General features: G+C 40.3%; 1 protein-coding gene across 1 annotated transcript in view; it reads left to right on the top strand.

The window, feature by feature from the left end:
• Positions 1 to 8,137: 8,137 nt before the first annotated feature.
• pde1ca (phosphodiesterase 1C, calmodulin-dependent a) overlaps positions 8,138 to 15,351 on the top strand; it is a 184,310-nt gene continuing 177,096 nt past the window's right edge. Inside the window, exons 1-2 of the mRNA XM_073488855.1 lie at positions 8,138 to 8,198; positions 10,097 to 10,219. Coding sequence (XP_073344956.1) covers positions 8,138 to 8,198; positions 10,097 to 10,219 — 184 coding nt within the window. The remainder of the gene's footprint in view (positions 8,199 to 10,096; positions 10,220 to 15,351) is intronic.

The raw sequence follows: 15,351 nt of genomic DNA, 5'->3' as shown, positions 1-15,351 counted from the left end.
GGAGAAACAGCTCACTTCTCACCTTTGAGATGGGTTAGGTCCTGTTTTAGATAGTGGCAACATTATTTGAAATGTCTTTGTTTTGTTGGAATTAAACTTTGTTTGGATCCTGCATTCCTGTTGCCTGTCTCTGATGTTTTGGTACATGCAAGTTACAATGTTCGGTGAACTAGAATTTGAGAAATAGGTCTGTAATTGTTACTTTTATTTACAGCAGTTTCAGAAAGTGTGGTCAAAAATATTTTACTATGCTTTAAATTTCTTACAATTTAATTATTTGTTAAAAGTAAAACACTAACACTTTAGATTAAGTGTAATGAACATCTTGAGTAACAATATCTAGGAGAAGTGGAGCTGAGACTTTGTCAATCCAAGTCAAATCCACCTCTGAGGTGCGATTCAAGTGATCCTGGAATTTTGGTATCAAGTTGATCCAGATATCTGCCTTGCGTTTTGAAATACCCAAATCCAGCCTTTTATCTGGATTCAAGGGAGGATTGGAATACCAGAGCTGAATCCTGATCTTCAGGATCAGGATTCTCTGGATCTGTGTTGAAATACCCAGTTTTCAGATCAGATCTAGATTTAATCCAATCCGACCAGGATAATCCTGTCAGATCACTTTTGAAATACTGGGCCCTGGAGACAATGTCCAACCAGGATTGATAATCCCACTATATATATATATATTAGTTACGACCCCCCCTTTTTAGTGAGGTCCAACACAAGATAACAAACCAGTGGTAGTTTAAAGAAGGATACATTTATTAAAGAACCAACAAACAAACAAATTAACTGATGGGCCAGCCAAAATAAACACAAGAAGGGCAGTCACCCAGACCAACCCACCAGGGCCGTCAGATATGGGGGCTAACCCTCTACCCTAAAAAAAGAGCCAACCAAACCTACAGAAAATAAAGCCGTGAAAACTAAGCTACCGTACCCATCAGAGAAACAACAAACAAAAAAAACAAGTAAACATACTACCACAGTCAGCCGGACTCCCTCCCTGGTCAGCGTCAGGTTGAATGAGGTTAGAGCATAAGCAAGAGAGACCAGAGCCTAGTGCCTTACCCCCTCTTATAGGATTTTTACCAATCAGCCACACTGCTGTCACCTGGCCAGGCAAGAGGCCAATCAGTGACACATCCTGGCCACAGAGAAGAAGCATGTAACACCCCCACACTAAGATACTCAACACGGTCCTGAGAGAGAGAAAAAAAAACTGATTAACACAAATATACAATCATCTCATGAGACAATGTTCAGTTAATGAGCAGACTACAAACGCAACAGCGTGCCAGCCAGAGCATTATCCCTGCCACGTATATGTCCGACGACCACATTGAAAGCCTGCACACACAAACTCCAACTCATCAAGCGTCTGTTTTTGTTACACATTCTATCGAGAAAAACGAGGGGGTTATGATCTGTGTAGACGATCACAGGAACACTAGAGGAGCTGAAATAAACTTTGAAATGCTCCAATGCCATAACAAGCGCCAATGTTTCTTTTTTGATCGTCGAATACGATTTCTGATCTGAGACCGGGTGCTCAACCCCATCAGAATCCTCTTGGAGGAGGACAGCACCCACTCCAGTGTCACTAGCATCGATAGCCAACTTAAACGGCAGGTCATAACGAGGTGCGGAAAGAACAGGTACAGTCATTAAGAGGCTCCTTGTCGGCTCAAACGCTGACTGACAGGCATCTGCGACTTTCCCTACAACCAGGCTAACAGACAGTGGCGCAACTCCAGCACCAGACAGTGCCCCAGCGGTCACAAAAACCTCATCTGTCTCTGACCTAGACTTCGCATCCACCTGAGCCACAGCATCTGGAGACTGCCCAACAGAGACCAGCGTTACATCTGCCGTAATCAACACCTTCCCCCCCAGCCAAATCATTCCCCATCACAAAGGCCAACCCCTTAATTGGGAGCTCAGGGCGGACCCCCACGGCAAATACACCTGACACAATGTCTGAATCCACAGAGACCTTATGTAGCGGCACACCCATTTCCTTCATACCAAAACTTTAACAGGGAACCAATAGCGGACTTTTGACTGAAAGGCAGAACGTCCTCCAGGATAAAAGACTGGCTGGCTGCAATGTCCCGCAGGATTTTTACAGGAACTTTAACACGGCCACCTGGCAATGAGACAACCCCATCCATGACAAATGGACCAAAGCTCCCAAAGTCACTGGACCCAAACCCCACAGGTACATCCAGCTCTTGTCCCATTTTGTTGACCAAAGCTACTGGTTTTGTATGTAATGTCTTTTTTTTAACACCGGACAGCTTGCCACAATATGACCCGTGTTTTTACAGTAATAGCATATTACCTCATCTGCCCCGTTCTCACGATCCCTCTCAAACTCACTCTCAGGCTCTACAGTCCATTTCCTTCCACCAACCTCAGGTTTACTACACACAGCCTTGTGTGTTAGGACATATTCATCCACTAAAACAGCGGCTTTAAAGCAACACTAGGTAGTTTTTTGACCTTAAAATAATGTTTCTAAACTCAGTTAAGTGGTAGAAAGACAGTTAATTGGATGAATGGTGATGTCTCTGCAGCCTGAGGGGGGTCGCGCCGGCAGAAACCGCATTGTGTAACTTGCCAGAGCGGGTAGGAAACCTATCTGACGTAAAGGCGTCTAGTGCAACCTGCCTTACGGCATATGTCACACGTTTATTTGTCAGTGGATTTAGCCAGCAGCTACTTGGATTTTTAGTAAAGCAACGCCATGGCCGAGCCAGCTAAAAAAGCCAAGCAGGTGTTGTCTGAGGAGGTGAAGAAAAGAAAAAGACAAAGTGATACAACACGAGCTCGGACAAGGATAAATATTGGACCAGCTTACACTCGGTGGCGTGAACTGAAAGAAGAAATGGTTCTCAAGACTGATGGCGACGTAGCCTTGATGCTACTGGATTTGTAAGTCATATATTACATATATACATATTTATTATCTTACCGACTTTTACTTTGAATTGATTTGTTGTTATGTGGTGTTCATTGGGGCACTATTTGTCCACAGTTTATAACCGTAATAAAGCCGGGAGATAATCTAATGCTGTCCGTTTCGATAGCTTGCACGTTTTTATGTAGTGACTGTAAACGATGACTAACTTACTAAAACACTATGAACGTCTTGTCTAGAAAAGTTGCAGATTCCTTAGTCCATGCAGATGGAGATGCAGTGTGGTCGGGAGGTAACGTTAGGCTATTGTTGTTATCGGTAACGTTAGGCTATTGTTGTTATCGGTAACGTTAGCATGCTACTTAGCTACTGTTGTCGTACGGAGTTGGTTGTAGTTATTACACCAAACACAACGTCAACTTGCGATTGTATTTAGTAACTCCCAAAAACATTCTCATATTTTCAGATGTTACGAAACACATTCACGCCCAAGCGTTGTGTTTTGGAAGTAACTTAGTCAGTGCAATCACTATAACCAACTCGGTATGAGAATAATTCTAGCATGCTAATGTGCTGTGCAGCCTATATGCTAACAAACTACCAGCTGCTATCTCTGAACCTAGCTTGTTATTGGCACTCGAGTGAGGTTTTTTCAGACGATTGTGACCCACTGCCTGTCGAAGTTTTCCCCTCATGTTGTACAATGTAGGTTCTGCATTGGGACAGGTAACTACAAACACTTATTTAATTTTTTAGTCATCAAAAATGCCAAGTAACATCTACGCCTAGCAAGGGACGCACACGTCTTCCCCAGCCCCAGTGTCAAGTCTCACTGAGGAGTCAGACCGTGATAGGTATGTGTTCCTGCATTAGTGTTTATCAATCACTTTTAGAAGAGGGTGAGCTTTGATTGTAACCAATGTTCTGTTTTGACCCAGGGAAAACTTTCTAGTTGAAGGAATACAGCACCTGGAAAAAGACCCAGAAGTTGCAGTTTTAGAAGCCAGGTGAGTTTGTCTGAGATGGTGACCTGGTGATTTTTTGATTGAATGTCCATTGTCTTTTTCTATTCTCATTTCTGTTCTGCTGTGGTTGTGGCATGCACTCCCTCAGTGTTGCAGAAGAAGACCTCAAGACTCTCCTGATGAAGAAGCAGTCAATGACCTGAGGAATAGCATGTAAGTCATGATGATGATGATGATTATGATGATGATTATGATGAATCATGTTTTCTGTTGTTGTTATTGCCATCCTTTCAATGTGTGGCTCTGTGTTTATGTTCAGTATTGACATGGATGAGCGGTGGACTAACCGTAGATGCTGTGAAGATGAAGACTATGTCCCTTTTCTTCAGCTACGGTATGTTGCACATAACAGCAGCATTTCAAGCAGAAATTTGTTCATGGTTAGTTTCATGAACTAGCCCAGATATTCATATTTTTATTTTGCTTGTCCATATAGTGTTGGTGATGCAGCCTCAAAGTCTACTGAGATTGAACAGCTTCACAAGATAAGTATGGATGAGGCTGTGCTTGATGTTGTGTTGCCCGATCCCCCAGAAGAGGACATGTGTGACATTCCTGATCAACATAAGGTTGATAATGAAGATGAACTGGTTGGTAAAAGTGCCTGTATCACCTATAATGCCAACCTGGAGACCCTTGCCTCATATCTCAAGTTGCCCATTAAACTCTGCAACCATGTTGACAAAGTAACTGGAGCTGCATGCCCTGGGAGACCACCTTTTGAAGTCAAACAAAAGCCTCGGGGAACTGGAGTCACTTTGGAATGGGTTAGACAACAGGACTTACTCCTATGTTGTAAGTGTGTTAGACCCAGTAGAAGGAGGTTAGAGATCTGTTGGTTTGAGCAGTTACAAAATAGTCATTTTGTTGATGAGTATGATCTACTAGAGATGTGTAACTATATTATCTGTTCTTGTTTTTGCCTTTCATTATGACTATATTGATTAATTTATTCATTCATTCATTCATTCATTCCAGCTATGCCCATTTGGACACAGTCTATGGAAGTGGAATTCACAGCCCTTGTTGAAGTACGGCATGCAGGGAGGTGATTTTATGCTGTCTACAAACATTCTACTTTCTGGCAACAACTACAGGAAAGTTGCATTACTTTTCAAGTTTATGCAAATGGGAATGGTGGCCGAGACTACCTTTTTCAAGATCCAGGACAGCTACTGTATTGAACCGGTTGAGCAGTTCTGGCAGACCATCAAACAAAGAGTTGTAACCCGTTTGCAACAGAAGAATGAGGTGGTTGTCCTTGGTGAGACATTATTTTATTTCCTTTGTCTGATTTGCCATGGAGGTCTAGTAATTTTTATGGTACATTTTTGTAATAGATTTTTTTTTGTCTGCTCTGCAGGTGATGGACGAGGTTACACCCCGCCTTTCCGAAACCCCGCTGTTCCAAAAATAGACTTCCATTCTTCGTAATGGTGGGGTTTCCCATTTTTTCTAAAGACCCCGCTATTCCGAAAAGGCTATTGGGGAAACCCCTCCATTCCGAAACCCCCCCACTCCGAACGGACACAATCAGAAAGGGAATGGAGGCTGCGCATTTATCCTTTTTTCCTTTTTGGGTTCAAACGGATCATATGCGTAGGCTAATTAACCGCAAAACAGCAAACAGGCCTACTTCATATTAATGACATATAACGCTCATTATGCTTCAGCTGAATCCTCTAAGCAAATGGCTATGTTGAATTGAAATTACTTTATCATGCTAAATGTCCGAAATTGTATGAAATTGCTCCAATGCGTTACACCGATCTTCGTGCATAATCACACAGCCTGATATGGGTTCTGAGTGGTGATGGTAGTGGAGAGGGAGGGAGGGAGGGAGAGAGAACTATTCAAAGTTCACGATGCAGTGCTGCACAGCAGCCCAGTACTGCTCCAGGGTCCTATTTCCCCGGCGCCAGTACTGGCGCCGGAGCCTTTTTTATCAGACATCATCCAGACGTTCAGGTCTTAGAAAGCATCATCGGTAGGCCTATGTGGAATCAACCCTTTAGTTTATCGTTATGTATATGTGTATTTTTACAAAGCAGAAACATTTGAAAAGATAAATGTACAGACAAATTCATGTCAACCACATGTTCTGGCTGGCTTGAAGACACATTGTATGTAGTACTTACCTGTAACCTGTCTTTACATTTTAGATATGTTTTGGATTTATTTTGGTTACAGTTTTATAACATTTACATGTATATTTATTAGTCCGATTTGTAAAACTTGTACAGCTTTTAACTATATGTTTTTCTTTCTGTAGTTTTACCCTACTGCCAGTTGCTGCATTAAAGAAGCTTAACTTGGAGCTCTTTGTAAGTGTAGTGATTGATGCATGATTCATGCAAGGCGTGTGAAGAGGACAGGACACCCGTTGCCACAGACCGTCTCCACCATCCGCTGCTCATCTTTTAAGCACCGGATAAACACCCACAGTGATGGGTGGCGCCTGTCCATGGCCGAGTTCCATCTGTGATGGAAACCTAACAACATGCAGCGCACACGGCCCATGACATGTCATTCCTGTGTTGCTCAGTGACATTGAAGCACATTGAAAAGATTTTGAATGAGAAATTATTCATAATAATTATAATAGTAATATTTAAGTTGTTACCTTCCACCCAGTTGTTACTCCTGTTGTCGGAGACACGGCCATGGACATTCCACACTGCCGGTGGAAACTTGGAATTTTCCCCCACGTACGTGTTATCCATGTACTGGATGAAGTCATCCAGTCATCCATTATCCAACATGATAACGACGGAGCAGCCGGCGGGTCTGTCTGGCTGTGTTCATCAGCCAGAAATTTTGCCTCAACACGGCAAGGGGGAGGTAGCCAATGGCCATTACCTTCCTGACCCACTCTCTCAGCTGCCTGTCCCGCCTGTATGAAGCTGCAAAAGTTGAGTAAAGAAGTAAAAGTTAGCTTACTAAGAACTGCCTGAACTTGAGAAACCAGATATTAAAATACTTTAAATACACTAATATAATACCTCTACATTTATTTTTTGTGGCACAATGCATTAGAATAGATTCAGGATGTATTATTGTAAGTACATTACTGCTATATTTCATGAGCACTCATCCAGACTCTATTAAATAAGATGATCCCATGACTTTTGCAAAAATGTATTTTTTTACGGTCTGTTTGTAAGGATATGCAATAAACAGTAAAAGACTAGCCTAATGACCAGGGAGTGATCATTATGTCCCTCTCAAATGTTTGTGGAGATTATTATTATTGTTATTATTATTACTATGATTATTAGCAGTAGTGGGGTTATTTGGTTTATTTTACTACTATCATGCCTAGCAACACTAGACATAACCTCTAAATTTCAATAATTTGTGCTTTATTCTGTGAAGAAATCACACAAAATGACTGTTGTGTTTTGATAATACATGATCACTGACCTGCTAGGCCAAGCTCCTGCAACTTCCGCCACAGGCTTTGGCAGAAGTGGAAATACCAGCCTGACCTGCGGGTTGTGGGGAGCTCTGCTTGAAAAGCATTCATCAACCCCATTTTAAAGTCAGTGATGACTCTGTTGGGGCTCCATCTTGTGAAGATAGACACAAAAATCAGTGTTGTACAAATAGGTTATTTGAAAACCATACTTGAGTAAAAGTACATTTCCATGCTCGCCACACACACACACTTACCGCGCTGTCCTGTGACATGCTGCACCTTCCTCTTACTGTGCCTCAGGTGGTACATGGCCTCAGTTTTGCGGCTCATCAGCACCATCACAAAGGGCAAAACCCTCCCCAAATAGCGCCCGTGAATTGTGGCGAATTGGTAGAAGGGCCTGGGGCAGGTTTTATATGTGCCGTCCATATAGATCTAAAACAAAATTCAAAGTTAATTTAATTCATATATAAATTAAGCCTTAATCATATTATTAAAAATATTATACCTGTACGGATATATAATATATATTTTTATAGATATACAATATTTCAATAAATAATTAGTATTCATTTCATTTGACTGAAGTCTTAGGAGGGAGAGGTTCTAACCTGTTGGCACTGGCTGAGTTTGGCGAAATTGGTGTCTGTTCCAAACACCAGGAACCCATGCACCCCATTTTGCCTTGACAAGAAATTGTCTCCACCCCAGCTCTCAGGCCACTCACCCTCCACGGCCACCTCCTGGACAGTGTTGGGGATGGGGGGCATGAGGCTGGCCTGCCGTCTCTCCAGCCGAATCTTCACTGCATTAAAGGGGGGCACGTGCTGTACTTCAGCTGCCTGAGCCACCACCTGATTTAATACAATTAGATGTTTGTGTCTATTTCATATAAAGCGACCTTGAGCAGTATGAAAAGAACTATACATGTATATTAGGGCTGTCAATCGATTATATAATATTAGAATATTTAATCACGATTAATCGCATGATTGTTCATAGTTAACTCGCGATTAATCGCACATTTTTTTTATCTGTTCTAAAACCATAAAGGGATATTTCCCAATGGATCGTCCTCTTCTGCGTTGAAGTGCCTTGTCTGCATATAGACGTTACACTCTCTGCGAGCACAACGCCAATAAACTTTTGTTTTTGTTTTTCAAGTAACGGAAATTATTCAGTATGAGGGCTTTCCCTCTGCGGCTATTAGCAATTTGCATGTAAGCCATTGTGGTTAGTAGCCGAGTGAAGTAAATTGGTACGTATGCGTAATACGGAAGAGGATTAGGGCTGCTGTGGAAAAAAAAAAAGTGAGTTCTGACTTTTTAAAAAGAAATTTTGGTTAAAAAAAATCTCCTAGACCGTCTCTGGAGCTCTGGAGTTTTTTTTTTTTTTCCTCAAAAAAACTTTTTTTTCAGAATTCTGACTTTAAAGTCTGAATTCTGAGATTAGAGTCATAATTCTGAGATTAAAGTCAGAATTCTGACTTTAAACTCATAATTCTGACTTTAATCTCCGAATTCTGCCTTTTTTTTAAAAAAAAATGTTGGTTAAAAAAAAAATCTCCTAGCCCGTCTCCGGAGCCCTGGAGATTTTTTTTTCTCAAAAAAAAAAAAAAAATACAAAAAAAAAAAATAAAACAGAATTCTGACTTTTTTTCTCCGAAATCTGACTTTTTTCTCAGAATTATGACTTTTTTTCTCAGATTTCTGAGTTTAAAGTCAGAATTATGACATTATATATATATATATATATATATATGTACATACATATATATGTATATTAGGGCTGTCAATCGATTATATAATATTAGAATATTTAATCACGATTAATCGCATGATTGTTCATAGTTAACTCGCGATTAATCGCACATTTTTTTTATCTGTTCTAAAACCATAAAGGGATATTTCCCAAGTTTTTAATACTCTTATCAACATGGGAGTGAACAAATATGCTTGCTTTATGTAAATGTATGTTTATTAATATTGCAACAATCGAAAACAATGACAAATACTGTCCAGAATATTCTCCAGAATATCCTCAAAGGAACTGCTTGCTCAAAAAATTTGCTGAAAGCATAATATGACAAACTCAAGCCCAACAAGCAACAACAGATGGTCATACTGACCTGAATGTAACATTTGTTAGTACTACTTACAAAATGTAATGTCCAACTTTACACCTGTAAAGGTTAACTAAACAATGTTAATAGGCCTGCAAGCTGTAGCCACCCATTTAGATATCGCTGTTGAAAGTTTGTGTATGTATGTATGTTATGTAATGTATGTATGTATGTATGTATATGTGTGTGTGTGTTTTTGTGTGTGTGTGTGTGTATATACATATATGTATATATATATATATATATGTATATATATATATATATATATATATATATATATATATATATGTATATATACATATATATATATACATATGTAGTCAGATGTGAATGATGGAGGTAAGACAGAAGCAGAAGAGAGACAAAGGAAGGGAGCTGCTATTGTGAGTGCTCCTGCAGAATCACAGTGGCCTTGAGGGATGAAGAACATAACGGAGGAGGGGGAAGAACGCCAGCATTTCTCCTGAACACGACTGCTGCAAGCTCCACCAGTCTCCAGCAGGATTGAAAGCACTACCAGGGTTACAGCTACTCAGGGGGGAAGAGCCTCTGGCTTCAATCCTCTCCTGGGAAACAGTGCTCTTGTCTCCACACTTATCCACAAGCTGACAAGACCGCAGAGGAGTGCACATCAAGAGCCACAATGACAGAACCAACATCTAAAAAACAGGGATTTAAAAAGTGTCGGAGTGCCACTTTTAGCATTGATGGATTTAGCTTCACCATCGGTAAGAGACTGTTTGTTATGTGTGTGTGTGTGTGTGTGTGTGTGTGTGAGTAAAAGAGAGAGAGAGAGAGAGAGAGAGATTGGCTGTTTTCAAAACCGCATACTACCTTACTGCCTACTACATACTGTGTTAGTATATACTGTATACTGCATACTGAATGTGGGATTCAGTATGCTACTTCAGCAGACCAACGCCGTTCACACCGCAGTATGCAGTATGCAGTATGCAAGTTTCCAAGAATTCATTTCGTGGCGACCGGCAGCGGTAGTTGTAAAACAGGCGCAAAGCTGTTTTATTTCCCGTTGTAGCGCTGTTATTATGTCACTTTATTAAGTTTTAATATTTTTTCATGCGAGAAAGTAACCGTTTAGATCCAAAATGTGCGGTTAGTTTACCCAAATGACGGCTGTTTAGTAATTTGCCTCGATGTTTTCGGAGAAGTGAAGCTTCACCTGAGGGACTAACCCTCCGGAAGGAGCGGGTCGTCTCAGAGGCAGCAGCCCCGTCTCCAGAGGTGTTCCGCCGGCCAACATGCGTCATCGTCCCAGGGGAGACAGCAAGCCAGTTATCTTAACCGCTGCTCTTTTAAGATTAACCGCTAGAGGGAAGCTTCATGTTTGTAGTGGACAGTATACAGTATAGCGCTGTCTCGGGAGCTCTGTATGTACCGAAATCACCAAATATTAATTTAAAAAAATGTTTTAATTTTTTCATTTCATATGTACAACAGCCTGTATTTCTATTGTACCTATTTTAAATGTTGTAAGTGTGGTGCGGTTATATTTGTATTCCTCGGGGACGCTCCTTTGCTCCGCCATTACGTTTTTTAATCCAGGCTCCAGCGCATTGCATTGTGGGAAACAGTAGGCAGAGTAGACTGGTCGGATGCATACTGGAAATATTTTCCGAATCAGTACGACATCCGGGAACTTTTCACATACTGCAGATTTTGCTTTTGTTTGCATACTGCATACTACATACTACATTTTGGCCAAATCAGTACGTACTAGCAGTATAGTATGCGGTTTCGAATACAGCCATTGTGTTGCTTAACAGATTGTTAGCTACGTGTGGTGTGGAGGGCCCACCCATTCCATTTAGATTGAAGAAATTACTGATTAAAAAACATACAGGTCACAATCAAAATACATCAGTTTGGAAGAGTGCATATGCAAACACTGCTGTGAATTTAAAGAAACAAAAAGCAAAATTAATAGAATTCTTCGAAAGACATCTCAAAAATATATATGTATCCCCAAATAAACATACAAATGGAGTCAGTGATGACAATAACAAATACGACATCACTCAATTTAGCTTTAACAATTTCTTTCCTTAAATTTAAGACATCTTTTAAAGTTAAACTATCAACTTAACACAGGGAGTCCAGGATCTCCTTATCAGACAACCTCAAAGAGGACAGATATTTTGGTTGGAATATACATCATACACTCATGAAAAAAGGACGAAAAGAAGTTCAAATTACAAAGGTAAGCTTAATTTCAAAGTCAAAAAGCTTATAGGAGTGCTTGCCGAACTTCACTTTTGTCTCTGACTTATACTTACACAACTCTCAGTCTGTGTGGCGTTTCCAGTCAAGACTGTAATGATGAAACGTCGTAAAGTGGAAGACTAAACTTTTGCTAACTTTTGCCTCTTTTTGTAATGAAATGGCCCTCTTTCTTTCTTTTGGTACTTAGACTTCTTTTGTGAATATCTAAGTCCATGTTCAGTCTAATAAGTCTAATAAGTCTCTTCTAATGGATTGCTGGATAATTTATTTTATCTGACTTGAATTAGCACAGCGTTCCCTGTTCCCAATGTAAATAATGCAGCAGTGCGAGACCATGGTTATTTGCTTACCTGCCACCCACTTCTTTACCAGGTTTTCACTTTGTGTGTATGTGTGGTGTGTGTCTGTTTGTGTCTGTCTGTTGTTGTTAATTCGTAAAACACAGGATAAAACATATCAAATATCAGCAGAGTGTCAGTTAAACCGTGGCCCTATAAATCTTGGGTGAACAGGTCACAGTGTCTCTTGTCAGTTGGTGCTGTTACGGTAGTTCAACTCAAGTCAAACCACAAAAACACAACAGCAGGTGCAGTGTCTCACACATCCATTAGCCAAGAGGCCCTCTGGCTTCCTGTTGTTCAAGTGTCATCCATCCAGTTCAGAGACTAAACTTAATACATTTTTTAAGATTAAATAAGACCTTTGTAGAGTTACTGTATATGGGACGTAGTTGTGGTGTGGCTTTTGAGTATCATTTCATTATGTCAGCTATGAACTTTGTCACTGTGGACCTCTAAAGTTTTGTAAGAGATAACCTTTATCATTTCATAACTGCATGGCAACAACGCTATGATCTCCAGTTGATCTGGGATCCAACAGTTTTGCAGGTATTAATGTATGTACAAATGATGGTCATCACATTAGTACACAAACCTGTGGACCTCAGCTTTGTGGTGGCTAATATCTGGCAAGTGAAAATACCATTAACACATTTTACTACAAGTTGAATACATTGGCAGCTGACACATTTATTGGTATACAAAGTACCACCCTCCGTTGAACTACTTTTTAAGCAAGATTTGTAGGTGAATTGATCTGTCAGTAAAAGTATGGCATGTGCAACACAACTTTTGAGTGCTTCAAAACAAAAGGCAATATTGTTGAAATGGCCTTATCAATAATTGTTTAATTCTCTTATACACAGAAAGCCAGACAGGTAAAAGAAAAAAAAAAATCAACAAAAAAATTTAGTAAGATATACTTTTATCCAGATATAATGATGAATGAATTAGTTTGACATTTTTTCTGACTGAAAATGAATCTCTACATTCCAGTGCACATTGTGAGCCAAAGGGTTAATTCTACCTATTTAGATTACTCCCAATTTTGTATGTTTTATGTAAAATTATAATATAATTTACACTTGACCGTTTTTGCCGACTACAAACAAAACATGACAAAATGAGTCAAAAATGTATTTACTCTATAATGGAAACTTGAAAGCAGACAGATTGTAGACAAAATAGCATAGTGATATGGAAGTTTGTTGGTATCATAGATGGTGTCATTGGTGTGTAGCCATTATATTGTGCAATCAGCATTTACTTCATAATGATATGTTTAAAAAAAAGCTTGTCACATCACACACAGCACTAACAACAGATCATGTATGGTATGACAATAAGCAGTTTTTTGTCTTTTAACCACACACAAACATGTTTAATCACTTAACAAATATTTTCCCTTTGCATCCCTCTCTCCTGCATCGTGATGCATGACCTTCCACCACCATCATTGGCAAATAGAGTGCCCTGTATTTTTTGACATTGTCATGGGGCTGTGATTCAACTAGCCTCCTCTTTATTGTACTTGTCATCAATGCTCATCACATCATCATCACTGGCCACCTTGTCAATCTGTTGACATTGACCATCCTTTGCCTGAGAAATCCATTCTTCTGCCAGCTGCTCCTTGAACTCAAAATACCAGACCCTCTCCTTCTGAAGTCTTCCTGAGATCTGGTGGTCTGACCTGTACTCTATATAGCTGTTTGTGACAGTTTGGTCAATAATGTGCACACACACACAGGTTTTTGTTGTACTCAGTCATATCAGCCAGTCTAGGCACAGTGACAAATCAATGACCACTTTCTGAGGCTCTATTCCATGGACACTGGACGCTATCAGAACTGCCTTGTTATCCTGCCACCTCGTCAAAACAACCTCTAATAGTTGTCTGAAATCATCTCAGACATACCTCTTCCTTGTTCTTGTAGCTTGGTGTCATCTGACATCTTTAACTTGCAGAGTGCAGGGATTCTTTTTTTCACAATGGTCCCTGTTCCCAGGAGTCCATTTACTTTCACCATGTCCAGCACTTTGACAGAGGCGAAATACCTGTGAAAGTAAAGGTGTCTTCCTTTTCGAAGAGACTGTGCAATCCGACCCACTGCACTGTCTCTGATTGCTAGCTGCTGGGCCAGGTAAACTTCAAAATTCAGCACCAGACCATTGGGACTGGCAAGCAAAAAAATTGCTCTGTCTAAGAATGGTCTCACCTTCCAGAGGGCAATTTTTTTATTCCAAGATCATTTGTGACTTTGATGGACTGCGTAAGCTTGAAGAATCTGTCAACAGTCATTGAAGTGGCTATAACTAGGATCCTCGTCCTCACAGCCCAGTACATCCGGATCCTGGGGTATCTGACATGCCATGCAAGTATTGTAAATATGCCAAAGCTCCTCTGCAGTGGTGTTAAGGCTCCTCCACAACAGTGGTGAACTTTAAATGATTCGGAAAGAAATACAGCATAATGCACTTTTAACAAACTTATTATTAACCATATAAATTAACATGGCCATTAGTGTGTCAAATCAAGTTTTTATTTTAACTCATAGTGTACTGTATGTGTATGTGGTAATTAGTCCAGTTACCACAGTTATCTATACAATACAGCTGTTGTAAACTAAACTAAACTTTGTTGTAACTAAACCCTGGCTGAGAGACTATCATTGTCTTGTTTTAAAAAATATGTGAGGGGAACCATCTTGCTATTGTCTGAACTGACTGGTTGAGGTTCCTGCTGCAAAAACACGAGTTTGGTTATGTTTTTCGAGCTGCAGTTCATTAACACCGTTACCTGTAAGCATTTATAAAACGTAATAAATAACATGAGTTGCATTTCAGTCTCACGTTTTTCAGGCACAAAGTCACAGAACAGTGCTGAAAGAGGCTGGTAATTAAGGCAACAGACCAAGGAATACAATTACCAGCTGACATTATTTAGATTAACAAGACAGACAGACAAATCAAATCAAATCAAAACTTTTATTTATAGAGCACTTTTCATGCAAGGACATGCAACACAAAGTGCTTTACACATGAAAGAAAAAACAATTACAAGGAAAGCCCCTCCCTCCCACCCTCCACACTACACACACACACACACACACACACACACACACACACACACACCTTCACACTCTCACTACTGACAATAGGGAGACATGGCAATAGGGAGACATGGCATGGCACTGAGGATTGAGGAAGCGCCACCTTTGGGGCTGTCCACACTGGGAGGAGACGCAGGCTGTGCCACAGGGGGCACCAGCGCCCAGGCC

The sequence above is a fragment of the Pagrus major genome, chromosome 19, assembly GCF_040436345.1.
Source record: "Pagrus major chromosome 19, Pma_NU_1.0".
In the NCBI taxonomy this organism is placed as follows: domain Eukaryota; kingdom Metazoa; phylum Chordata; class Actinopteri; order Spariformes; family Sparidae; genus Pagrus; species Pagrus major.
Note: the sequence above shows the minus strand (reverse complement) of the source record. Positions and strands in the feature narration are given on the sequence as shown.